Below are 27,949 nucleotides of genomic sequence, written 5' to 3' on the forward strand. Positions count from 1 at the left end.
GAGGAAAAAAAAAAGCTGCAGCTGCACAGCGCGGCCACAATTAGCACAACCAAACGCGAGGTCGCACTCGATCGCTCAATTGATGCTTTTGAAACTTTTTGACCATCGTAAAAAAATCACTTTGCACAATATAGAGTAGTGTAGTAGGTCTGAGTGTTCACAAAAAAAGTCGAATTGAAATCCAACACACATAAAAGCATACACACACACACAACTGAGGCATTCTTTTCGATAGTAACCGGATACCACACTTCAAGAATGAATAATTGATGACATGGCGGCCATGCATTTGGTAAGAGAGCCTTCAGTGGGGATTTACCTGACTTAATCTATCGCTAAATGTCACTATCACGTCATAATTATAAAACGTCGGCTTTATGTGTAGAGGACATTTTTATACACAGCTAAAATCGAAAAAACACAAAAAAGTTGCGAAAATTCCAGCCCCGAAATGTACATTCCAGCTCGATGACGTTTGAAATCTGATTGATTAAAGAAACAGCCTGACTGACAACATCATTTAATGTCCAGCTCGGCTGATTCCGAACACCTCCAGGCAGGCATGTTAAATCATCGTGGCGACGGGTACAAGCTGATCAAAATGGATGGATTTTAATTCGAATCTAAGACAACTTCCAATGGTGATTCCGAGACACTCCGAGTCAGCGAATGATGTCGTTGGTTAAAACCAGTCCAAGTGATGCAACCACGCATTGATGACCCCAATGTGATAAGCAGCCCTGCCTCGCTATTGCAGTGGGAAACTGCGTTCTACCCTTAATGGTGTCTTTTCAGGGAGGATTTGCCCCATTAAAGATACCATCATCTCAATTAAACATGTGTGCCCTTGAAGACGCCTCGTTCCAGTAGCCCCCCCCCGCGGTGCCGCCGCAGTCTCATTATTTACACTGGAGGTTACACAATGTTATAGAAGAATCTATAGGACTCTGGGCAAAAAAAGACAGCCAAGCTAATGTTTTTTTGTTAGCTGACTGGAGATAGAACACTTTAAAAATACTTGTATCGACAGTGTATAAGCGTCGAAGCGTTGGAAATATTCTCGCGTTTTCGAGCTTCCTGTTTTGTGTCAAACGGCAGATTGATGTCTTTCATAAACTGCATTTACGTTTGTACAATTCATCACAGTTTGAAGCCTTGTTCTCCTTTTTTTAGTCCCCCGTTGTGTCCATCGAGTCCGCCGCACACAAACAAAAACCCGCAGAGAGAGAAAAAAAAAAAAAAAATTAATCAAAATTGTCTTTGCAGAAGGATGAATCCGTCTCATTAGCTTCGAGCGATGTGAAAATGAGGCCGATGCCTTATTACTGACTTCGGTCTAATCACAATGCGCTGGTAATTATGAGCTTTCAACCCAGGACACCGTGACAAGACAAATGGCTGTATGTTTCCATGGCGCCGGCCATCAAAGAGGGAAGCCACTGGGGTAATGCCAGAGTGTCCATCTTTCCCAGCAGAACCTTCACTGAGATTGCTGATACTTAAAGGAGTGGAGACATCGATAATAAACTATTTGAAATGCTGGAGGGGGAAGCAGCTGCCAGCTTGATGGATTCTGAGAATACGACGCGTCAGAAAAATCAAACGTGTTTGCGATGAGCCACGTCCTTCCTTACCTGGGGGGGGGGATAATTGTAGATCATTTGGTATCTGTCTGGTTTAAATATAGCCACTGATTATACGGTGAAGGTGGAAAAACAACAACCCGTTTTATTTATAGTTTGTCTAAACTTCTAACACACTATCGGGGAAAAAAAAAAATTGTATCCGACCCAAAGAGTTAGCGACGATGATGTAACATTCGGCGTGTTTCGAATGATTGTTGCCTTTAGTGCACCGAGCTGCTGTGAGGCATCTTTGCGGAGCGTTTAAGTGCATGTATAAGTGTGTGTCTACATCAAACGCCGATGCTTTCACTTCGCTCGCCGACGTTTTGACCCCCGCAGCAATTCCTTCCCTATTCAAAAGCTTTCTGCGACCTGCTTTGAGATGCTGTGTCGGTATAAATAATGCACGGTGGCGGTTGCGTACGGCGGTTTTGTCCATTGGGAGGTTAAGGATCAGCACTTTGGTGACCATTTGGAAATGTGAATAGTACTGTTGGTAAAGTACATACTGTGTGATTCTCCCAAAAGAGTCAAAGTGACTCCATTTTAGCTTCACTGCCCTCATACTTGAAATTGTCTGACAGTTTGATACTGAACTGAATCACCACTACAAATACAAAAACTTAAAAAAATGTATTACGTCTGACAGCCGCTGTATATATTAATATGTCTGACCGATTAAACTTTGACGTTCCCCTTGGATCAGTTATATAGTAGTAGAGAAAAAAAAAAGATCTTTGCATACATTGTTATGGTGAAAGGGTGACGAAATCAACGAGCTCAAGCAGTTTATCTGTCGAACAGACCAAAAATGTTTTAAAATTAAGGCCCACCAAGGATTTAATAGGTGGTGAAATACCGCCCTCGTGTGGAGATTGCAGGTATTGCACTGTCGTTTGCTGGCTTTAAAATTGCACAGGCTTTTTAATTTTCTATCGCAAATAGTGTTTTGCCGTGAGTAATTTTGTGTTGATTTTCCCTGAAAGTGATGTTGACACATACGCCAAAAGTGACGAGTGTGCGTCTTTTATCGTGCTATTGTGCATTCCGCCTTGACCAAGAGTTCAGTGACTCAGGTTAGGGAGTTCAAACCCGGGAAGTAAGACGCCCTTTGAATGTAACACGGCAAACGATACTATTTCGTTTACTTATCTTTGGATTCCACTTAGTGCAGAGTGGGAATAGGTTTTCGGCGCCTGCTTAGCGGCAGGGTGAAAGGGTCAAAGCCGAAAATACCGTGTGGACAGGGAAGCGGAGGTGGCCGAGTTGCACGAGGGAAGAATTCGGATCCTCACACATCTTGTTAGGAAGCGTGTCATCTGAAAGCTCAGGAAACAATAACATTCTTGCCCGGTGGGGGGAACTTGTCGTGCCCCCGACCCTCCTCTCAACTATGCAGACAAAAGCTTGAGAAGGAAAAAAAAAAAATGTTTTTTTGATAAGACACAGAAGCTAGGAACCTTTCAGAGGCCCTCTTCAATTGTTGGATGGAAAAGTACAGGGACTTGGCTGGAGACCAAAACACCCGCCTTGCATGTCTGCCTCCAGAGCGCCAAATGCAATTTGGGCAAACAACCGGCGCATGACTTCCTGTCTGACAAATCCCCCCACCCGTTTGTACGCTCGACAAGGGACACTTTCATATTGAGGCGCGGCGGCGTGCTGGGAAAACCTGCAGACTGATCGCGGGCAATTCCAGCAAAAACAGCTCGAGACAAAAAAAAAAAGAGATGAACCGAGCTGTCCTTCTAGCCGCTGAAGCAGAAGAACACCAGACAACAAACTCGAACGGCTCACATGACAAGTGAGCCGCACGCAGAGGGAAAAATAGCTGAAGGCTATTTTTGCGTTTGAAATTGGTCGACTTGTTTGGCTAATATTTCAGACCTGGGGCGCTGTGACCTTATGACTTTATTTATAAGTCATTATCCAGGAATATGTTGTTTTCAAATCCAAATGAGATCCTGTGGGTTCAGAAGGTGTCTGCTGTGTTTCTCAAAGAAGAAATCAAGTCAACAATAACAAAGCTGGCAACAATGAGGATTGGGAGGGGAGGGGGGGACCTCAAGCTGCGTCATAACTGACAAACAACTTTCGCCCATCTGCACATGTCCGGCAAAATTAGAGGACACGTGCGCACCGCGGTGGTGGTCCTTCTAAACCGGATGACCGTTGGGTGCCTGTTTGGGTCGGGCGGGCGGTCGCCGAGGTACCCCCGGACCCATTAACGCGGAGGGGAATCAAAACGGTCCAAAAAAACACATTGTGTAACGGGGTTATGTAAGGGGCTTCAGAAATTAATAGTTGAAGCGGAGAAGTGGAAGGAATTGGCAAATGATGTCGAGGGCCTAGCATAAGGGGCACCCCCGGATGCTTTCGGGGAGGGTTATCGCTGTTTGATGAGCCCCGAAAGAACTGCTAATGAATCCAAAGCTGCTAATGAAGCAGAAGATAGATATTGGCAAAACACGACGATAGCGAGAGACGTCCCGCCAAACGTGGCGGTACCTGGAGAATACTATTGTATCGTTATACTTCACTGGAGGTTGCAGACTCGTCCATCTTGTCTTAACTGTCGGGTTGGGTTGTTCATCAGCCTGTGCCTCAAAGCATTTCTTTTTTGGGGTCTTGTTTAATAGGCTACGCCATTGTGAACCATCAATCTGACTTGTTTACTGCTGTCGGATAATGCTTGGCAGTAATGGAAGAAGATCTATTCATGTAATCAAAGCCACAGAGGAATTCAGCTTGACGGGAGAGGAAATGGATCGCTTGACATTTTTTCGTACTTTTAAAAAAGTTTAACATTGCTAACTTGACACACTTCTAAGACGTGCGTATCTCAAATCATCTTTCCCTATTGTAATAAATGGAAATGCCATTAATCCGTTCCAGCCTCCTCATAAAACACGTTTATTTCTAAGAGTGTTTTGAGGAGAGAAAATGGCTTCATACAAGATTGTGCTTTAAAAAACATTAAACAGAAGTAAAGAATTAAAAAATTGTTGCATCATTCATGGACTGGCTACTTCCAAAGAGACTATTGAAAAAGCCCAAATCTTCCATTTCAACATCATTAACCAACACAATCGGAATGTCAACGAAAATGTCACACGTTTCAGAGATAATACATTGACCCAACACAGAATTCTTCCTGTTTTCAAGATAAGAAGCAATGACGCCAATCTCGCTTGTTCTCGTGTTAATGGCCGACAACATTCCTGCGCACGGAATATCCCCGATAACGCTTCCACCTGCTTGCTCAGTGACTCCCTCGGCAAGATTACGTTGGAATATTTAAATTGAGTTCTATACCGAATAAAAGTGAATACTCGTTTAATTTTCTGGCAACTAAATGTTATAATGTTAATAATTTGGGCCTATTTTGAAAGCTATTTTTAGGAGATTGAAGACTTTGTGAGGGGAAAAATAAAATAAAAAAATACCCATCTGGACAAACAGCCATTTGCCAGAGGTGAGGAGTCTGTTGGAGTCTGTGATCTTTCCATTTTAAGTGAGTCAAACAGAGAAGAAAAACACCAATTGCTTGTACGAGTGGGCCCTCCTGTGTTGTCAAGTCAATGCGAAAACAGCAGCAGATGTGGTTCTTTGGGGAAAAGAAAAAAAAAGCACGGGGTGATTACGGCACAATAAGCTTTTTTTTTGAAATGCCTAAGACCGGTAATTGTTTAATGGGAGTAATTTGTGTGTTCAAGAGATCATGGAGTCGTATGAGGGATCGCTGTCCGAAGTTATATAAGTTTGACTTTTGTTTGACCGGCTTACTCAACATGGTGTAAAAATCAAAGAAATGTTCTGTTCTCAAGTTTAAGCAAACAACCGTTGGTCACTATTACGTACCATGGGGTCAAGTGTTGTCTGTGTTTGCTCAGAACATTTTTTTTTTATATGAAGAGCTGTGACATACAGAAAAAAAATATTTTTGGCATCGCTCGTTAATTTAAAAAAAAACAAATGACAACTGCAATAACAGCAAATATTTCTGTTTTTATTTTTGTATGTAATTTCCTTTCTGGTGACCTCAAGTGATTCGGAGAGCATATCATATTTAATCGGTGTCAGCTGAAAAAAATGATGCTCTCATGTGAGATGTCTTTTCCGTGGAGCGATTTTGACCGTGACATAACATTTATTTCTGATTTCAGCCACCAAAGTAGACAGCAGAAATTCCCGAGGATCCCGAGAATTGCTCGTCCTTGCCTATTTTTAGTTTAAAAGTTCACAGTTGGTTCTTTAGTAAAATTTGAAGCTCAAAAATGTTTATCAAGAAGAATTGTGATTTTTCAAAACACCCAAATATTTGTATGCTGTTGCCTGTCTTCAAATTGAACTTGTTCCGTAACATCAAAGCTAGTTTTATTATTTCACCATCAAATGGGAGCGGCAATAAACAGTTTCAAGGTTGTTGTTTTTTTTAGAATTGTTTATTATCTACCAAACGACTTGTGAATTTTCGCCGCCTAGCACTCCTCAAATTTTTCCGTGTAAGTCTGGAAAAGAATTGACCGAGCGCTGGCTTATATCTCGAAAAACGTGTTAGTCGTGTTATACGTAAGTTAAGGGACCTGCGGTGAGTTATGACAATCGTCTTTTAAAAATATCCGAAATTCTATTCCCAGTTCTGTTAACTAAAAGCAACCATGTCTTCATTTGTATTGTGAAGATTATTTCCTTCTGTTCCTAAGTCTTCTGAGTGAGTCATCCTTCCTTAGCTTTCCCTTACGGAATGTCCCTTTTCCCTCCAATGTGGCCGGACGGAATGTAAACAAAGACGACCCCTCTACTCGGACTATTTTTAATTCCCTTTAAACAGTTTGGACTGGATAATCCAAAACAACAATTAAGATCACTCAAAGATACTTGAGACAAGGGAGGCTTTCCTCATCGCGGTTTGGGGGAGGGGGGACGAGGGGGTGTTGTTGGGGTGTCAAATTGGGACCCCCCCCTCCCCTCCACCCACCCAGCAGTGAAACATGAGGCTTCACTAGCTGCCGTCATCACATGGCACATGGAAATTTCCACTCAGGCTCCTTGCTTGTTAAATGGGAAGGGTCTCCATCTCTTGTTTCCAATAGTCCTGCTCCTCCTCTTGCTTGCTTCTTTGCTACTACTTCCAACTGCCTTCCACTCTTCCACACTTGGTAAGCGCTCTTATCGTCTTACTTGTTTTTTTTTTTAATCTTCAGATTGTAACGGTCTCCAACGGGTAGATGAAAGCTCACTTAACATGTGCTTGTTGAACGGCGTGATGAAGTGAATGCAACAGTAGCGTTTCCTGCAAGGGGTGGCGCCGCGCATAAACAAAGCAAAAAAAATAATTCCGGTAACTAATTTATGGAATTGAAACACTACCGGTTAAGCTATTTGCATTCAAGCGGTTGAGTTTGTTTTATTGCACATCCCTTCCCTTACCTTCCGAGCTTCCCTTTTTGTTTTTTTTCTCCCCCCCCGCACCACCCAACCCATTGTAGAAGAAAACAAAAAGATTCTGCCTGCCTGTCTACGTGGGGCACATGGCGTGGGGCTTAACACGCTTCTGTCGAGAGTAGATTGAGAAATGTGGATTGGGTTTTGATGGAACAGGAGAGCTCACCGTGAGCTAATAATGTTGTGACTGCAATCATGAGGTCCGATGTTGGTGCTATTAGCGCAACTCGAGACAGTAGAACCCGTAATTTTTTTTTTTTAAAGCAGTCTAATTTAACTTACAAGAACGATTATTTGACTCAGGGTACATTTTCCGTGCACATAGTTTTGCTCCTACAAATAAACATATTTAATGCTACAAATAACTATGAATGACTGGCCAAATTTTTTCATATTATTTAACGTGTTCATTAAATCGCCACATTGGTAAAAATGCTTATACTTTGAACAGCTTTGATTTTCACGTTTTTTTTAAAGTCAATGTCTTTCTATGCATTTTCCAAGTGGTCGCATACTTTTGTCCTACATTTTCTCGAGCGTTCCATTGTGTTGCTTATCTACAGCGTGTTTACACTGGTTTTAAGCCAGCCCGGTATGAAGCAACGCACCCCCTGACCACACAAAGACTAGATCCACTTTGGAGAACGTAAGGAACATCTTGAGCATATTTGAGTGGCATGTTCAGCCTATCGTTGCCACTGTGGTTGCTATTAATACATGGTGACCATGCAAATATTTGCCCCTGGCCTACTTTACTACATTTTTCCTGTCAGCATTAACCTAAAAGACAGTTCTGTCTCAATGAAACATCTGGAACAGAACGTCAATGACATTTGTTTTATTTCAGTTGGAGAAAGATAGAAAAAAGTCAAGTACTGAAAGACGTTTGAGCATGAATGGACTTTTATCTCACTGCGGTAAATATTTATATTTATTATGATATATTATGTAATAAAATACCACAGAATCCAATAAAACGTTTGGCGGTAATAAATTGTTATATGAACAAATCAAGAAAAAAAATCTCCGTCCTATAAATTGGCATTGGAAAGAATTCATTGCTTGGGCTCAAGTCGTTGTCGAGTGTTGCGGCTACGCCTCAGAAATGAATTTAGCAGCGCGGCGCCGATTCATCCGGGGGACGAATGCGCAACTTGTCAAGACGCGCCTCGAACTCATACATCTCCGTTTCCAGGCTCCCCCGCAAGGGTTCATTGAAGGTGGGCCACCCTATCCGAGGGACTGTCTCTTCTCGTTTTAGTGACAAGCAGCCTTGGAGGTTGGCTGGAAGCAAGGGGGGTTCAAATTTGTTTTCCTCTTTTCCACATGGTGGTCAGAGGTCACAGGTCAACCACAAGGGCTCAGTGTGTCGTTTGAGATCTTGTAAACACGGCGAGATGTTTGCCCACACAGCTGCTCGGAACTCACAATTAATGTGACGCCAGAGCGAGCGATGCGCCGCTAGCTTATTGGTAAACACAAATAGCAAGCGGTGCCGTTGGCCATTAGCGCGACATGCTAACTAGCCAAAGCGTCAGTGTCAACAATGACAAATAAAAATCAAACTTCTTGATCTATTTGTCTTTGACAGAATAACATGGACTATTTGTCAATTTCACATACTTTAAATAAAATATCTTTTAAGGCCATGTCCTTAATAAAATCTGTGTTTGCTTTTACAGCACTCTGCTTTTTTGCATTTATAGTACAAGGCGCCCCGGCGGAAAGAATTGAAAAAGCATTTTGAGTCATTCTTCGACTCTCTCGGCGTGCCAAGTAAAACTGAAAGCTGGACCGCTTCCTGAGCTTCGCGAAGCAAAGCGAAACAGCCCGCCGCCATAAATAATACACAATATGACTTATGCACAAGCTTGACCATAAGTTACGTAACAGGTGACAAAGGAGAACTGCCAGTTGCCAAATGACATTAAGCCGGCAAACACTGAACCATTGTGAAGAGGAACAGGGTTTAGTTACAAAGGTAAACAACCCAAAGCAAGAAAATGACTACTCTGGAGAAAATTCTAAGATTGTCTTATCCTGTTTTTATTTTTTGGTCGAGCACTTTGCACGGTGATGTTAAATCAATAATCCAGACACCGTCAGGATTTCCCGCACTAAACCCGCTAACCCTTCCAACGAAGTCCACAAGGCAAAGAAGCCGTAAAAGCACATCGCTGCCGTCACGCTAAAGTTTGCGGATCAATGCAAAGCGATAAGAGGAAGAAGTCACAAACAAGGTTAGGGCACATGAGGTGCCCGTACAAAAGGTCAAGTTTAGGTGGCTGTTGTTGTCGTCGTGTGACGCCGTTGACGATATGTTTTGATGTACGGAATGAAGTGGGAGTTGTCACGGGGTTGATAGATTCCTCCCACGTGGGTACGCAATGAGACTAGAGACGGTCAGGAAGGTGATGGTGGGCGTCACACAAGTTTTGTTTTTGAGGACGTGGCGATTCGGATTCGTCTGACGCATAAATGGGAGCTGCCTGATTCGAGCAGATGTGTTGAAACAAAAAAATGCGCCTTTGTGCATCCCCAAGTCTTTGGTAACTAATAATCATGCTGTTATGTCATCAGGACTAGCGGCGGCTTAGCAAGCACGTTCGCGGAACACAGGAGCCAGAAATATACGTCGTCTCAGACTTGTGAAATTCTTCGAGGCTCCGCGGGCACTGTCAAGTCTTCGATAGAGCTCTCAAGGATTCTAACAGCCTACTGAAGAATGATTCCCGAGATCCAAGTGACTTTTGAAATTTTCCATACGATTATCGTTCCATTATAGCTGGGGGTTTTTGATGAACGAGAAACTGCCAAGGTAAAGAGGCTGAAAGATTATTTTGACTTGGATTCGACATTCACCTTGTGAAAATGGCTAATAGGCCATCAGGGACAGTTGGTTAAGGGTCTTAAAAAAAAAAAAAAGAGGAAGCGCACCCTTGAAAGACTGCCTGTGCTGTTTACACAGAACCTATCAATGGTGGTAAATTCCATGGTGGTGTGTGAATATATATATAGCAATATGGTGTTTCATAACAGGGGTGTGTCAACATAGGTGATGGTGCGGCTTGTCCTTGTTGCTAGGTAACTGATCTTCAAGTCAAAGGGTGTTCTTTTTTGCCAGAGTTACATCACAGCATTTTCAATTACCGTCGTCAAAACTGGAGAGGACGACGTAAATTATTCACGCCTACCTTTGCCGAACGCCGGTATTGTCCAGTCTGTATACTTTATGGCGCCTGGTACGTCCCACGCCCCTCCCCTCCAGCTTTCCTCCAGTGTCCCAGCTTTCTGGTAACAGGTGATTGGCTGAACATTTGTTGAAGTTATCTAAGGAATGTCGGTGGAGTGAGTTTTGGTGTAAATTACCGCCGTGTGTAACTTAAACAACTTTTTTTGGGGGGGGTAACCCCGACGCGGACTCTTTTTCAATTTAGCTAGTTGCTAAATGACTCAATTACAAAATATAGCGCTGGTCGGATCTCTTGAACCGACAAGGCGACAACTGAGGATTCTCGGGAGTTCGCCGAAGGGGGGAGCATGTATGTTCTGCCTGTTTGAACATTACGAGGTGATAACGCCTCATCCCTGACATGTACGCGACCTTGGGCACAGCGACATTCGCTGCGGCCGCTGCGCTCTGATTGGCGGAACGGCGGCACAGCCTACTGTGTGGCTCGTGCCTGGCAATGCAGCTGGCAAAGGAAGATCAGGTGACTTGTCACGTGATCACTTGATGCCAAGCGGGACAGACCTCACTAGTGATGCGATACTGTCCGATACTTATAATAAGTCATCATAATGATGTTATATTTCTTTTCTAAAGAGGTAGTTTGTAAGAGTGTGTGTTTAGGGGCCGGGCAGGGGCGGAGGGGGTCGATTCTTATGAGCGTGCTCAAAAGGAGAGCCCTGTCCTGATTGGGTGAGCAAAGTCCTCCCTCCCCCCTTTTAAAAGCGTCCCTTCTCACCTGAGTTACAAAATAGCCGCAGCTCCTCAACCCTTCGCTTCTCTGTCACCGTCCGACGACTGAAATTTATTTTTGGGTTAGGGAGAGAGAGAACGGTCAAGATATATATATTTTTTTGCAAGGAATCTTTTGAATGAGTGAGTATGTTTATGTTATGGAATATGTTAGAGATTAGCTTTTTTCTTTTTTAATGGACATTATTTGTTGATGGCTGCAGAGTACTGGCGAAACAAAAACACAGCTGCTTTGCACTTTCTCTGCAGAAAGATTTTTGCACTCAAGTAGTTTGTCGGCTGATGCAAGACATTGCTTGGGTGTAGAAAGAAGAATAAGGGTCAGATGAAGTACTTCTAGAAATGAAGCTAAAATATTTTACATCGCTTCATTTATCTGGCGGTATCGGGACACAATCCCCTGATATTATCTTTTACCATCAGATTTTTTTTAATGTTAAGTGAATCGCTTTGACTCATTTAAATTTGAGAAGTTTTGTTGCGATGCAGACCTCGGTTGCAGCTGAGTGACTTTATTAACGTTTGCGAGTTATATAAAACCTGTCTCTGCAAATTAGGTCAGTGTGTGACCTTGGTGGCATTTAAAATAAAATACAGCGGCTGAAAATTTGAGTGGAAACTTTCCAGGATACAAGGATTGTTACATCTTATGTTTCTTGGACACATTTCCCAGTATGTGGCTTTGCCAATGAATCTTCCGCAGCCTCTCTTGCGGCTAGATGCCCATGGTTTTTATGTGTATTCCAGATGTGGCCCAGCAATGTGCATTAAAATGTTATGTGTCAATTAGTCTGACACGGCTAGGCAAGAATAAATATTAAATTATCAGATTGTAGAGGAGGGAGGGGGGGGGGGGGGGTCTTTAGGTCCAAGAGAAGCTAACCCAGTCAGACAGGTTGACCCTCTTTTGGTGTTGAAAAGTCAACAAGCAGGCATCAAAAAGCAAGGCAGAGGTGATTAGGTGGATTTCTGGATACGGGGGTTGCGGTTGTTAACGGTAACACGTGTAATCGCCGTGGGCTCGAAAGCGCGCCAGGCGAAGCAAAAGCGCGTTCAATCGAATCGGCGGCGAGGGTCATGGGGTTTGATTTTCACATCCCGTGACGTCAGGTCATCTGTTGACTGTAAACATGCGATGTGTATTGGGATGCAAAGACGTTTCTGCTCAGCAGATTCGGCGAAGACAGTCGGGAAACTTGGGAGTCGGGCTTGGGTGACATCATAGCGTCGAATTTGGTGGCGATCCAATTTAACCTCGCTCTACAGAGGTTCATTCTCGCTCTAGTCTAAGAGCTCTTTGTGAGGACTCTGACGCGGCAATTTGTGTTACACTGAATCGCTACATTACGTTACATAATAATGATGTTAAAGTGGAAAATGTCTCCTCCCCTGTGGGCTGACATGGACAAGGGGGCCCCTTGATGGCCAAAGAACATCTTGCATCCCTGACCTAGTTTTGGGATTTGTTGGTAAAACATCTATTTTGTTTTCAGAATCACGTTTTGTGGATAAAGCACTCAAGCAAGGGTTAAAGGAGCACCTCGCTCTCTTGTGATCGCTGAAACTGTCAAGTCAGAAAAATACTCGCCGTGAACCACCATGCCGGGAATTGTGGATCGCATGGAGCTGAGGAAAGTCGCCACGGAGGCCGACGACGACAGCACGGATAGTTTGGACCGTTTCACAGAGACCATCGATTCAGAAAAGGCCACCATCAACAGGTGAGGGCCGTGTGGAGATAACGCAAAACCTACGAGCAATTTTTTTGGGTAAAAAAAAAAAGCGCTTTGTGCCTTTACAGTCAGTTCCTGGATGACATGGACGATGGCGAGAGCCAAAAGTTCCTGACGAATGGAATGATGAAGAAGAAGAAATATGAAGAGTACCATGAAGAATATGTAAGGAGACGAAGGATTGATTGTCATTGTTCCACCAGTAGTAGTTATGATCAACAAACTATTTTATTGACTTCAATTAATAAATCTCTTTGTCTTTTTTTCAAATCCGAGCAGCATCCAGGCCATACGTCCTTCGGAATGTCCGTCTTTAACTTAAGCAACGCCATAATGGGCAGTGGGATCTTGGGCTTGTCCTACGCCATGGCCAACACTGGCATTGTATTGTTTACGTGAGTATGAACGCAACTTGTCATTAATGGAATATTATATTGCATCTTCACTTTTCCTCGTGTTCCTTGCGCATAGACTCCTACTCATCGCTGTTGCCATCCTCTCCTTGTATTCTGTGCATTTGCTTCTAATGACGGCGAAAGAAGGAGGTTGGTGTTTTGGTCACCCTCAGAACAATGAATCGCATTTTCAGGATGCTTTTTTAGTGGTTAACTATGAATAAATAATTTTCTAGGATCCCTCATCTATGAAAAACTGGGAGAAAGAGCGTTTGGTTGGCCTGGAAAAATAGCGGCGTTTGGATCGATTATAATGCAAAACATTGGCGGTAAGAAGATACGATTCGGGAAATAAACGCTTGCAAATGTTTCTCTGAATGTCAACGTATGTCTTTTTGCAGCCATGTCGAGCTACCTCTTTATTGTCAAATACGAGCTGCCAGAAGTGATTCGGGCATTCTTGGGTTTAGAAGAAATTACCGGGTGAGTGAACGTTACGATTTTGCGAGCACGATCGGAAAATCTACAGATTCTAACCTACAATGTATTCGCAGTGAATGGTACCTGAACGGAAACTACCTGGTGATCTTTGTGTCCATTGGAATTATTTTCCCTTTGTCGCTGCTTAAAAATCTGGGTACGTATCCCGGGGGTTCCTAATAATCTGGCCAGTGATGTCGATCCTTTTACAAGCTGTTAGTTATCGCCGTGCGATTGTAAACGATACGTGCGGCGTCCACGCAGCTGTCTGTAATCAGCCAAAAGTAACCCAACACCGTTTTCTCACTCTGCTCTGGCAAATGTAACTTTGAGCAAGTCAGCTCCATCATTCAGATGGCTTAGCTCCCACAAAACCTGCTATGGAATCAAAGTAGAGCTAGATATGTATCGCTTGGTATGACTGATCCAAAGAAATCCATTTGCAAACTGCCCCTTCGCATCTTTGATCCATCTATTTTGGGTTATTCGACCTACATCTGTGACCCATATCCTAGAATAGACATTCAAATAAATTTCCAGCTGTTTATAGGAAAAGCAGAGGGGGAAAAAATAGCCGCCGTATCGATGCTGTCTTTCTCGTCCGATTGTGTACGTCTACAAATAAGTCATTTTATTTTCATTGCAGGTTATCTGGGCTACACCAGTGGTTTTTCTCTTTCCTGCATGGTGTTCTTCCTGGGAGTCGTAAGTTTACTAAAAATATCCAAGACAAGTGTCACCTAGGTTATCTATCAGTGACCGGACTTTACTATTGCTGCCAGGTGATCTACAAGAAAACCCAGCTCCCATGCCCGCTTCCCTTCCTGGACCACGTATCAGCCAACTTAAGCACGAACGCCTCGCACATGCCGGGCGTGTATGCGTTACACAATCGCTCGGCGCAAATGGACTTCTCCCGGGCGGACGTATCCCCGGCCGTCACGGATAACCACATCGCTCACGCTTCCACCGGTGTCCACTTTGAGCCGCAGCACGACGACGAGGATATGTGCACGCCCAAATACTTTATCTTCAACTCACAGGTAGGCGTGCTATTTAAATAAGATTTTCTTTTATGAAGGTGAAAGCTAGAATGTTTGCTCAAGGTGGCTTTGCAGGGTGTGTTGTGTCTTTTGTAGGATTTGTGGCCTTCATTGAAAACCTACACTAGGATATAAATGAAAAACAGCTCGAGTAGACAAATAGCCAACCATATGTTTACAATTTTGTCTCCAGACGGCGTACACCGTGCCCATCCTGGCCTTTGCCTTTGTGTGCCACCCCGAGGTGCTGCCTATCTACAGTGAGCTGAAAGAGTAAGTGTACACATTTCCTTTCCAAAACCGACGGAGAACTAATTCGTAAATGTCGTAGTCGCAGCAGGAAGAAGATGCAGACCGTCTCCAACCTGTCCATCCTTGCTATGCTCGTCATGTACATGATGTCAGCACTATTCGGCTACCTCACTTTTTATGGTAAGACGACCCGACAACTGATTTGCTATTGTAAACGAAGGCGACTAATTAATATTTGAACTTTGTTGTACTCTTATGTTCAGATGTGACAAGCTAGCTTAGCAATCACTCACTTAAGTCAGTGTCATTTCACTACATTTAACCAGTACATTAGCATTTTTAGCATTAGCATTGGATTCAATGTAGTGTCCGAACAAGAGCGTGCGGGAAATGTTCTTTAATATTCTGTTCCGTGTTTCACAAGTGACTGTTTGTTTCAAAACACAGAAAACGTGGAGGCGGAGTTGCTTCACACCTTCACCAAGGTTTACAAGTTCGACACTCTGCTACTGCTGGTGCGTTTGGCTGTCCTCACTGCCGTCACGCTGACCGTCCCCATTGTGCTCTTCCCTGTAAGTACCTACTCGTACCACGGAGCAACTTTGCAACTGTTTGCCTGATTCAGAAATAGAAAAAAACTAAAAATACCACTGAGACATGCAGCTCGTTATGTGATTTTTGTGTCATAATTGGGACGACATTGATGTTCTACTTGCTAAAATGCCTCAACAAACAGACAGGGGGCACAATTGCCTACCAACACGCTACCAGCACTTGAGTATCTGATTCCATGTTGAGTAACTAATAATCCTCTTGATGGTGATGCCCATAGAAAACCCCCCGGATACATTCATTCACATAGTTCCTTCCCAAACATGGCCAGGGGCTAAATTTAGCTTGGTTTTCATCTGACCACAAGGATAAATTTGGCTACTGACCAAGAGGAAGTGTCAGGACCTTCTTTTAGCTTTGGTCACATAGCAACTTCTGAAGTTGTCGGAATGTAGAAGGTGCGCGCGGCCACTAGGTGGCGGCAGCAGCCTTGTTGTCATTGACTCATCAACTGAGACAGCGGCTTACGCAGCGGCTATTGTTGTGAAAACACATCACTGTTTTACATCGGGACTGAATGAGTCATAAATCAGGCTGTTTACATTTTCGCCTTGTGACTCGGCACCCTCGGAAAGACAAAGCCACATTCACATGCGGACACACTTTCCTTGCATGACATTGTGGATTCAAATGGAGATAATGTGTCTGAGGGTGGGGGGGAGCAAGACGATTCACCCCCCACCCTTCCTTTCTTTTCGCAATGGAAGTTTACTGGATCGGAGTGGACAGTGGAAAAAACCTCACCTTGACCACGGCTCTAAGGGCGAGTCGGGAACGATGCATCATACTGAGCTACGTCAAACATTTCTGTTGCCTTATCTAGGTGCAAAAATATTGGAAACCCGAGTGGCACAAAACGGAACTAAGCTCAGATCTCGGACTATTTCGATCTTATCAGTCAGTGCGTTCCCGATTTCTTGAGACAACTTTGTCAGATCAGATCAACGAGACAGTCGGCCATCTTGTGGAAGCTATTTGTTTTGCCCCTTTTTTAATATTGACGAACGGGTTAGGGTTGGAAATTGTCAGTGTACCGTGTCAACCTTGGATTCAGGTGAGACATCAGATGGAAAGCGGCGTTGTCCCTATGCCAAGTTTCCACCTGACATTTGAGAATCTCTCCTTGAATCCTCCCCCCTGACCTTTACTTTGCTTGTCGACCTTCAGCGAGAGATTAACATTAGCTTTGTCCCCGACCGACTGTCCTCGGCCCCCGCGGTCAAGTCGTATATACGCGAGAGCGCAAATAACGCCAGCGCGTGCGCGTTTAGACGGCACAATGAGCGTGTGTACCTTGGTGTGCGTTCACGTGACGCTAGATACGAAAACGGAGGCCGGATCACGTAGGGATTTGGCGGGATTCAGTGCATTATGAAGGGGCTTTACATGGAGGCAGACATGTCCCAGTTCTCAGGCCCTGTGAAGAATTCAAAATCACCTTTATGGGCTAAATAGCTATTTAAAAACATGCTAGCTTTGGCGTCTCGGTTTTAAGGTCTTCTATTAGGGCTTCGGATAATAAATTAGTTTCTTAAGCTCATACTAGCTATCACGAACACACAATTTGCCTAACGTAAGACACATTCAGGTTTGCATCAGATTTACTGACTGGACGTGAGAGTCTAATTACGGTGACTAATGGATCCCTAAGAACATTTCTGGTGATTGTTTTGAGCGTACGCCAAATAAATAATTGCGATCTTTGAAAAAGCCCAGAGAGCATTACGTTTACGCTTGGCTTGAGGTTTTGTTTTGACAGCAAAAGATGAAAATGCATCAGTCGGGTTGTCGTGCTTGACTTGTTACGTTTCAGATATTTTTTACAACAAAAAAAAAAGGGGGGGGGACTTCCTGGGCAATGTTTCAGCAGAAATGAAAGCTGTGCATGTTTACAAATGTTTCAGAGGTTTGCATTTACTTCAAGAATAATCCACGGCGAAATCTCGTTACGCTCATTCAGTCGGTTTTACCAGTTTGACTACATTCTCACCGTTTGTATATGTATGTTTGGAAGAAAGAGGGGGGGGGGTGCTGTCTGAGAAGTAAATAGCAAGCGTCAAAAGTGTACAAATATCACACGGTGTACTCCAAAGGCTTCGCGCCAGGTAACAGTTGGGTGCCGAATAGTTTGGAGCCTCGGAGAGAAATGCCCCGTCCCGGTTCGACTTTTCCGAGCCTCGTTATGCAACAGCTGGTGGGCGGTTGTAGAGTTTTTTAAGAGGGATTCGGTTGAAATATTTGTTAGTATCTCCGATAACTCTTCACCGCTGACATCTTTTTGGTAGCAATCCCAGAAAAGCCCATCAAAATGAAGGTCACTTGGACTGGAGAAATTATGACTTTTTTTTTTTTTGTCTGAAGAGTCAAAAGGGAAAGGAAGTAAGGCCAGTTGTAAAAAATAAACAATTAACTGTCATCTAGGAGTGACACGCCTCCCTCTTTCCTCCCCGCCTTTCTCTCAGCGCCTGGCTGATGCAACCTCACAGTTGCCTTGCACGGTGCCGGCTAATCCCTTTCGCCTTTTTTAAAATGACGCCCCCCAAGCCTTGGTTCTCTTTGAACCCGCTTCCTGCGTAGCTAGCTTACCGGGGGCTACGGGCTACACCTGATACAGACGACCTTTCACCCACTGGAGGCTTGAACGGGCTGCCTGTGGATGGAGCGGTACCGGGCCTCTTAGTGAGGATCTGTGTGCTCGCTGTTTCTTTTAACATTTTTTTTTTTCCTTTGCCTAAATGTACACATAACATTTGACACACTTTAGTCAAGGCCAAGTGTGGGAATGAGGCTCGGGAGTGATGGTATAACTCAAGACAACCGAGGCTCGATTCATTTTCTCTTTCTTATCTTGTCAAGCCAAATCCCGATAAATAGAAAGTCAAAACAACAGGTGCTTTTTTTTCCCCACAAAACATAGAGAGCATATGACAAACCCATTTGCAATAGGTCAATATCAATACAATGCGAAGGATCAAATATTTTTTTTAAATGTCATGCATACTCTTTGTTTACACTGCAACGGCCTTTAAAGTGTTTAGGTTATTACTTCACATGTAAACGCCTTTGTGAGAATGGTGTGTGTGTGTGTGTGTGTGTGCATGTGCGTTAACCGCGACAACGCTGCGCGACATACAACTCAAATTATATACCCAGAAACTTTAATGATGCTTCTGGTTGGATAGCCAGTTTGTGTGCATGTCTGCGGCGCTTCTCTATAATTTGACATTTTGTGAAGGAAGTGAAAGAAGATTAACTACTTCATTATACCGAAGTAGAAGTTTCGGGTATCTGTAATTCACTTATTTATTTTTCTGATGACTTTCTAATTTTTCTCCCTCGCATAGTTGAAATTTATAGTTTATCAGAATACATGATTCAGTAGGATACTCGAGAATTTTTAACTTCCCCATTATTTTATAGTTCCTCCTAAAAGAAATTCATTCATAAGCAAAATTGCTCCTAAAAAAACGACTTATGTGAGAATCCTGCTTTTTTTTTTTTCCTGTCCAGATCCGTTCCTCTATCACCACTTTGCTCTTCAGCGGGCGAACTTTCAGCTGGCCTCGCCACATGCTAATCGCCGCCGGGATCTTGTTCTTCAACAACATGCTTGTCATCTTCGTCCCGACCATCAGAGACATCTTCGGCTTCATTGGTGAGTGGAGCGTAAAAAGATAAGAGGAGGAAAAGCACCCATGGGAATCCCGCATGTGAGGTCCGATTAATGGCTTCGGGTCAGAGGTTGTTTTAGTTAAGAAGAAGTGTATAAGCTTAAAGTGTCAGGTGGTGTCAGCTCGTCGGTCCCGTGAGAAAATCCTGACCGCTTTTTAAAAAATATTCTTGGTACTTAAGCACCAGCACATTAAACATATAGCTAATCTTTTCAGGTCACTCTAAGTTCATATATATGAAGGGTCGTGATACTTTTCTGAACTCCCGCCTTCGTTTGATGTTCAGGTTCTTCGGCGGCGACCATGCTCATCTTTATCCTCCCTGCGGCCTTTTACCTCCGCCTGGTGAAGACAGTCCCTCTTCGTTCCCCACAGAAAATCGGGGTGAGTCCACGATATGGCACCGTCAGCGCTTTCTCAACATATCCTCTTTCCGAGTACAAGCGGGGCCCGATTTCAAAATGTGACTCGTCAGAAATTTCGCCAGAATCCCGCGGCGCGTCCTCCCTCCTCCATAAGCATTGAGTATTTTTTGTTCTGGTCTCGCTCCCCAGGCCGCCGTCTTCTTGGTTGTGGGAATCGTCTTCATGATTGGCAGCCTGACACTCATAGTTCTCGACTGGATCCACAATCCACCCGGTTCCAGCGGGGGGCACTAAGCCAACCCATCTTTCTGACCTCCCTGGAGCTCAGTCCCTCCACAAACATATATTTACCACAATAGCCGGACACTTTTCAGATTGAGTTTTGCTGTATTTTTTGTTCTTTAAAAAATTCTGGAAGTGCGAAAGGCAAACAGACACCGAAAAGCATCGTCGCGGCAGTTATGAAGAACGAACACTCATTTGTCACCTTCCAAACAACCGCCCCGGGCCATCCCGCTTCCGCGCACTTGGGGTCCGAGTCCACGGCCCTCTCGAAAAAACCCGGAGCACTTCTTCGCATCGCTTCGCGGCGTCGGACTAACACACGTTACACTCGCAACCGGTCGGTGTCTTTTGCTGCTCTTTTCAATGTGAACAATCGAGAAATTCTGCAAAAGTCTGCACGCACGTAGGAAAACCATAACCCTAGTCAACCGGTTTTAGCTTTGCACGATCAAAGCTGCATCACGCGAAGCATCGGAGACGCTTCCAGTATTAACGGCTACGAGGTGATTTGAACAGTATATGTATATAATTGTCTACTGAATGTTGTACATAATACAGAGAATCTGCTTCGGGCACTTGATGTATGACTGGTCAATGAAAACAAAGCATGCTATTTTTTTATAAGCAATTAGTAATCGAAATGTTTTGTCGAGATATAGTACACACACAAAAAACAAAAAATAGTGTCAATCATTACCGTCACTTATGTGATGAGTATTTTCAACTCGTGCCATATAAAGTCAGATTTTGGAGAATACAGTGGAAGGCATTTTGATACTGTTTAAAGCGTATTTGATTGAAATCATTTGACGGATTCTTCAAAGTCAAAATGATCGGGCCTAATGCGCCGGCCGGTGCCTTTATTGAACTGATCAGCATTTTTTATTTAATCCGACCAATGTGGGTAATCTTTTCAAGTCGTGCCTTTAGCGGAATTTAATTGGCTTTTATTTACTGGTGCCTTTACGAGGAACATCAACGTGAAATTGTGCTCACATCCGGCCAAAGTGGACAATATTTACAGATCCTTTGGGGATCTTAATACATGAAGCAAAGAGATATTTCAAATGAAATAGTGTTTATGTGCATGTTTCTTTTTTGGGGGATTACACAAGGTCTTTTTGGACAATTGTATATGCTTTGTAAATAATCTTTATTTTATTGTACTCTGACTCTCATTGTCTGCAAGAGCGTCATTGAGAGTATCTTTTGCAATCCAATGTTTGTTTTAGTATATATATATATAAATATAAATATGTATAACATGCATTTAGATTTATTTTCTTGCTGTATGACAGTAGGTTGGGGTTTTTTTTTCCTTTTATTGTATATTTGTAGAAATATTGCCTGTTCATGTCATTTTTGTTGTTGTTAGAATGTCACATTGGAATGATCGGAATAGGTTTTCACTAAATACTAAACACAGTCTGTAGCTTCTTATCTCTTGCTGGCCAACACTGGGTTCAAGGTTAGGCTACCTGTGAGCAATACTGAGGCGGGAAAAACAAGAAAAGGTCCACCAGGCTCCCTCCGCCAGGACAATCAATGCTCTGATCTCACTGTGCATCAACTGCTGCCATAGAAACACTTGGGAAAGGTATTACTTGAACCTTGGAAAAGCTTTCCACAGGCCTTTTAACGTCAAAACAGCATCGTTGATTGAAGACCGAAGGGTACGCTCTCCTAATTATGCCGCCGATTGCAGTCCGATTGGGTTTTTATCTTGCAGTCACGTCTGCTACGCCAAAAGTATCTCAGGTATTATTAGTTTGCATTTGGTAGTGTCTTTAAAAATCAACTCTTTTGCATGATTGGAGCCAATTAGCCGCTCATGGTTGAGGATTGGTCAAAATAAAGAACAGAACCGCTCCTCCATCGGTAAGGCCCAACGCTGACGGCAAATTTGTAACCGTACCCATTCGAAGGGCATGTTTTTGTATCTGTGATGCTGTTTCATTATGAGGAATAAAAATGTGAAGAAAAAAAAAAAAGGCATTTTGATGTCAATCGTTTCATCCAGCAAGATTTACATTGGCGGCGTTGCAATTACATAAAACGCTTACGTAAACGCCGTTTGCCATCGCTGCCGTATTTCTGACATAAGCATTCAATGTTCTCGGGGATTTCGGATATCAGTGTCAAGCGGCCATGACTTGTAGCACCAACTCGTAAAGTTTCCAAATAGGAGGTGGAAAAATAAGAGTTAGATCATCTCCCGTTAGATTAATTTATCTCGAGGAAGAGCAAAATTTTGTGCAACGTGACTTGAATGAGATGTCACAGTGGCCAGAGAACATACTGAAACCACTTACCCGGGTGCAAGATGACACCCGGGCTAAACTGGCAAGGGCAAGCGCGCAGAACGCATGTAAATTAGTAGAAGGTCGTTTATGTGTGTGACAAAGCACAGCCATCAGGCCCTAGCGATATTTTTGTAGTGACTGGAAGACTGAAAAAAAAATACAAATAGTGATTTGACAGGGTGATAGAGACCGTAAATAAACGACCACAACAGTCTCTCCACGCTTACAGCCTACATATGAAACTCCAACGCGCACACTAGGCCTCTACAAACATCTACATGACCCAGCTAGCAAAAGTTGCAAAAGAAATATGCGCATTGCATTGAAAAGCAGCACAAAAGGTGGCTTTTCATCATCGAGACAGAAGGCCCTCAAGGCAATGCTTTGCGTTGTTCATGACTTCTGCAATGCGAGGTGCCACGCCCTCCGCACACCCGGGGGGTGAACCCAACCCCCCTGAACCTCTCCCAAAAATCTCCTCCGATTTTGCCCACACAATGTTCTCAAGCTGCACCTGTTGCCACAGTGGCGGCAATGCCAACACTTAAATAATCATGCTGCAGATATTAAATGAACATGACCTATATTCTGAAACTCTTGGCTGCTTCACGTGCGACAGCTGCTCGGTGAGGTTAATGGCTGGTCAAATGCGGGTTAGCTTGACCTACTAGGATGTGCGATTTGGGCACTCCAGGTCATCCTAACTACAGAAAGAGAAAATGGAACGCTATCATGTTAGCCCGTACAGACTTCATGGAGCTGATGGGTCAGTCCCATGTCCATGTTTATACATCAATTGATATCCCGTATGTCCATTTCGGGACAGACTAAAAGGTGAGATTTGTCATTAACGTCTTCAGGAGGAAATGTGGGTCACATGCCAGCACAGGGCTGAGTCATAAATCTGCTTACAAAACATTGAGACGGCGTCAGTCTCCAGATATTAATATGCATTTTGTGCTCAACATTACAACAGAATAAAAGTCGGCTTATTTCCTGCACTCTTCCTTTTCTCCTACCATCTTTCAAACATGGATTGGTAGTCATTTATTTATTTCAATACAGAGCAATGAAATTGCTAAATCAGTACATAAACATTTGTTGGGTTGAATTACAGACAATTAAGCAATATCATCTTACCTGAAGGCGGGCAGTATTTCATTTCTTGGGTGGAAGTCTTCAAGTGGTCCATTTTCAAAATAACTTACCTTGAGTCCTCTTGACCAATAGCGTAAATGAATCGAATAAATAGCGACTTTCAATAAAGCTTCTTTAACAACCTTAGATGATTTTTTTTGGGGGGGGTCACCACCGTTGGCATTTTTTGCCTCAAGGGCCTACAAGTCAACGAGTGGCCTCCTAAGCTTAGTTACTACATTCAGATATCCGAGCTCGCCTCAAGGACGAGCCCAGAGGCGATTTACAATTGCTCCTATCAGGAACGCATTTAATTCTGAGTACTATACAATAACCGATTGGGTTATGTGATCAATCATGAGTAGTTATCACAAGAAAGGACAAGCAGGATTTGTGTAACAACAGCAAGTCAGGTAAATAAAACAAAACATTGTTGTGTTAGCGTAGCTTGGTGTCGATTGCACACCCATAAATGTCAAAGTCATTGAACGGTAGCATGACATAGCAGGAAAGTGATTTGTGGTTAAGAAAAAATATATATCCAAGTGCTTGTGTGTGTGTGTGTGTGAGACAGAGCGAGAGATTACATAAGGTGCAAGCTTTTAGTTGGCTGGCATCTCTCTGCGTGTATTAATACGGTGAAGGGAGTCACATGACGCGGCAAGGCATGGCTGCAAAGAGTCGTACGTGACGAGGGTGACAAATATCTCGCTGGTCATTGGAGAACCAGGTTACGTATGTTTCATGTGACACTTGACATGAGCGAACATACGAGGTATCTAAGACATTTGTGTGATCAGTGTTTCAGTGAAGGCCTTGTTTTAAAAGGTGAACGAAATAAACAGTTGCGTAATAGGATGCTCAACGGACATGACGCTAGTGTGCGTTTTCTCAAGATGACTTTTTGCTAGGTCCTACCTGAAGTCGCTTCAGAATGCCATTCGGTTCCCAAAAGTGACTCACGTCCTCTCAGATACGTGACAGCTGCTCCGGTTCTGTCAGAGATCAGAGGCCTCGGATTGGAAAGGGGGGGGGGGGGGGGGCACGCCGGCGCTTCTGAGGAACGGCCAAGCCGCACACCAAAGGGGAACATGTCGGCACTGTGAGAGAAACAGCGTTTTACTGTGAGCGGGTAACTTTGCCGACCTGAAGGGACACACCGTTTTGATGGCCAGAAAAGCATTCGCAATTGAATCAACAAAAAGTTTTTGTTAATTTGTTATTCTTGGATCCTCCATTGGGCAATCAGTGGGTTGTATGAGTGGCAGGACTCCTTTCCAAAACAATATCGTTGGACTTTCCTAAATGTAGAGCGGGGATTTAAACTGTCATTTAAAAAGGCTTACCCGGGTTATTTCGATATTACCGGGAAGAAATACGTACATTATTGTACAACAAAAACAAAAAAAAAGGTCGGGATGGAATTCATAATAAAATCTAAACGGAAATACTACGTTCCAGTCTGGCTTTTCAAGTAAACAGCAATAAAATTGCTACTTTGAATTTATGTTTACTCAGCTGCTGGAACCACGATGCACCCTCAAGGTGATTTGATCGATTCTGAGTCGATTGGGCTGAGAATAGTGCACGTGGCCTCGTCTTTTCTTCTGTACATTCTGACTTGCAGTTCTGTATACACAAGAATGCCTAATTCCATGAGCTCAAAGGGTATTTGCCACAGAATTTCTCCCGGGGGGCCCGTCTGGGTGCATATTAGGAGAGTCAAGCTAGTAGTCAGCAGGTTTGGTTTGTATGCTTACACTGCAACGAAAATCATATGAACGTCAGGTCATCGGATGCGTCTGCAATGAGGAACGAGACGATCGGGATCAGGAAACAGATTAGCATGTTCGCCACATTTCTTTGGGGCTTAACTCCAGTTCATCGCGATCAGAAAAGCCAGGTCGCCACGGTAACCCGCCAGGTTGGATTGAGAGTCACTCAAACGCAACGCTTGTTCATATACTGTGTGGCGAGTCAGATGTTCACATCATGTTTCCAAACAAGGGTGAAGGTGAGCTGGGAAAGCAAAGACGCCAAGCAGAACATGCTGAGTGCTGCAGGCTTGCGTAACTGCAAGGTTGCTGGCAGTCATAGTGACACAGCACAGATCAACAGATTCATAAAAATCGCTATACCTGACAATTATTCAGGAAAAAATACATCAATAAAGCAATTTAAAAATCAATCGATAATAGATTATTAAATCCAGACTACCAGTAATTGAAATTTGTCCTCTGTGAAGGGGGGCGGGGTTTCACTACCTTGGATTACATCATAAAGGGCTTCGATAAGAACATTTTATGGGAAGATGGACAGTAAGTGGATTATACTTTTTATTGATCAAATGTTGGCTTGGAATATTGTTAGCCCATCAGGTTTATTAAGGACAAATTAAAATGGTGTGTAAATCATTTCAACTGTATTTGAGCCTTGAACTTGGATGTTTACAAAATTTCCTCCATTTTGTTGTGGGGCAACTCAATTGTATTGATGTCAAACAAAATTAATATTCTATTCGAGTAGTTACGATTTGGAGCCTTTCTGACTTGTTGTCAGCCCAGATGGTCATGAAATAAATGCAAATGAGGAACTCCGTCACGCTTGTTGCAATCTGCTACACTATCTGACGCATACTTGAGCTTCTAGAAAGCACACAATACCTTATGTGGGTCAAGCCGTTCTCAATAGAATGTCAGATGTGGTTCTTAGAAGGTGGGATGTATATTTCCAAGGCATTCACGCCAAGCTGAAAAGAGGTCAAAATAAAGAAGTTAAGACAAGCAATAATTTAATTTAATTCCAGTGGCAAGAATGCTTTCATTGTTTTTTTTGCTACAAAAATACTCTTCAGATTTGGCGCCAGTATCGGGGGAAAAAAATTACATAACAGTGACAGACTTGTACTGAAAATTGCATAATATCCAGTGGAACCACGGTGTCTCCGAAGCGCGTACGTAAGAAGCGCGAGTTAGCGTGCACACTCGAAATCAATCGGTCAAAAAGTGCCGTCTTGCTTGTGCGTCGAATGGCTGAGGGCCGACGTACAAAAAAAACAAAAAAACTAGAATGTGTCTGCGGGCTCAAGAGAGGCAGACGACTCCATGTAGCCTGGAAACCGTAACGCTAATGCTAATTATGATAATATCAGCAGAGCGGCTAAAAACGGAGAATTGAGCAATTGTTCATCCGTTTGTCTCATCGTGTTGCGTCAAACGGTTCAAAGATTCTTTGAAGTGTTCATTGAAGTAACAATTGCTTGTTGTGAAACCTTTTGGCCAATCTAATCTTGTTCTTTTCTCAGTTACGTAAAAAAATAAAATCAGGGACGCACATGACATTTATCTCTAAGATATGGATGTGCGTGGTCGACTTGTTTCATCATGATTTTTTATTTTTACTTTTTATGAAATTGACACCGAGGCAAATTCTGTACACATTTTGTCTCGTCTGGTATTTGCTCTACTGGTCATGATGGTGACACCTCTTCCCGCCATCGGCCACCCACCATCCTATTTGTATCCTTTTCACCTCCATCTGTGTTCACACAGGAAACTGTCATCGTGAAAGCACGTTGCTACACTTCCTGTATCGGCGTGTTGTGATATCGTGAGACAAGCAGAGACGCGCCGAATGTGGGCAGGAACTCTTTTGCGACGCTATCGGCCGAAGACTTTGCCTGTTATGTGGAAGCTTATCAGTAAAGAACAAATATGTGACCTTTCTGAGGGGGGGGGCCCTATGTTGTCACCATTATGCAAAATGTTGCTAAGCTAACTGGAAATGTTCAGCTAAGCTACAAGAGATATATAATACAAGAAAGTTGAATTTGAATTGACACTAATGTCACGGGTACTCGAAAGAAACGAAGCTTCGGCATTACCCTCCGTGTTTTGTTTTGTTTTTTCTGCAGAGACGTGACTGACACGCCAGAAAAGAATAAGTATAGGGAAGGGACGAGAAGTGCCCACATCAGATACGAGGATCCCTGCAGGCTAATAACAAGTCACGAGTCTCACTGTCTTTAAATGCTGTGTGTGTGTGTGTGTGTGTGTGTGTGTGTGTGTGTGTGTGTGTGTGTGTGTGTGTGTGTGTGTGTGTGTGTGTGTGTTGAATTCCAATGCCCTAGCATTACCCCTGCAGTGTAAACTTAACTACCCCGACGTACCGACTGCCTCCAAAACCTTCTCACCACTTCTAAGAGGGATGCGGACACTCGTGCCACCGCGTTTTCTCAAGTTATTTATTTTTGTTTGGAGAAACGACTTCTTTCCATTTGATCGGCGCCGTCTCGACTTTTTTTTGAATTCGCTGCTTGTCAAGATAACGCTCATTGAATGCGACGCTGCCGGAGGAGTTTTATGACTTTTGTTTCTTACATTGGGTGTAGTTTATGGCTGTATACTACAACGGGGGAAAAAAAAAATCATAAAATCCTGGATGTAATCCAAAATCTAACGGGTCACTAACGGATCATTTTGGCGGGAATATAAAGGTTAAAAAAAAGATTTGCACCCCCAAAAAAATGCAATGGAAGCAATAAACGGGCCATTGTAACGGTGTGACCTCTGACCCAATTCTTTCTCCCTCCTTTTCGGTCTGTGCTCCACTGTACCAA

General features: G+C 43.4%; 2 protein-coding genes across 5 annotated transcripts in view; one reads left to right on the forward strand and one right to left on the reverse strand.

The window, feature by feature from the left end:
- LOC147040206 (amphoterin-induced protein 2-like) overlaps positions 1 to 27,949 on the reverse strand; it is a 39,634-nt gene that overhangs the window by 3,838 nt on the left and 7,847 nt on the right. For both annotated transcript variants that reach the window (XM_085902537.1, XM_085902536.1), the window contains exons 6-7: positions 25,995 to 26,080; positions 24,250 to 24,431 (exon numbers count right to left, since the gene is read on the reverse strand). The gene's annotated coding sequence lies outside the window, so the exon portion shown is untranslated. The remainder of the gene's footprint in view (positions 1 to 24,249; positions 24,432 to 25,994; positions 26,081 to 27,949) is intronic.
- On the forward strand, positions 6,730 to 21,894 carry slc38a4 (solute carrier family 38 member 4). Of its 3 annotated transcripts, none has more exons than XM_085902533.1 (16): positions 6,730 to 6,787; positions 12,549 to 12,776; positions 12,857 to 12,953; positions 13,068 to 13,183; positions 13,260 to 13,333; positions 13,420 to 13,512; positions 13,585 to 13,666; positions 13,738 to 13,820; positions 14,310 to 14,368; positions 14,446 to 14,706; positions 14,900 to 14,979; positions 15,038 to 15,138; positions 15,406 to 15,530; positions 19,081 to 19,225; positions 19,528 to 19,625; positions 19,796 to 21,894. In XM_085902533.1, the coding sequence occupies exons 2-16, from the start codon at positions 12,655 to 12,657 to the stop codon at positions 19,898 to 19,900; spliced, it is 1,641 nt and encodes a 546-aa protein (XP_085758659.1). In that variant the 5' UTR covers positions 6,730 to 6,787; positions 12,549 to 12,654; the 3' UTR covers positions 19,901 to 21,894. The 3 variants fall into 3 exon arrangements, with proteins under 3 accessions (XP_085758659.1, XP_085758657.1, XP_085758658.1); XM_085902531.1 differs by lacking the exon at positions 6,730 to 6,787 and adding an exon at positions 9,174 to 11,178; XM_085902532.1 differs by lacking the exon at positions 6,730 to 6,787 and adding an exon at positions 9,174 to 9,891.

The sequence above is a fragment of the Syngnathus leptorhynchus genome, chromosome 21, assembly GCF_054491065.1.
Source record: "Syngnathus leptorhynchus isolate UIUO chromosome 21, UIUO_Slep, whole genome shotgun sequence".
Classification (NCBI taxonomy): Eukaryota; Metazoa; Chordata; class Actinopteri; order Syngnathiformes; family Syngnathidae; genus Syngnathus; species Syngnathus leptorhynchus.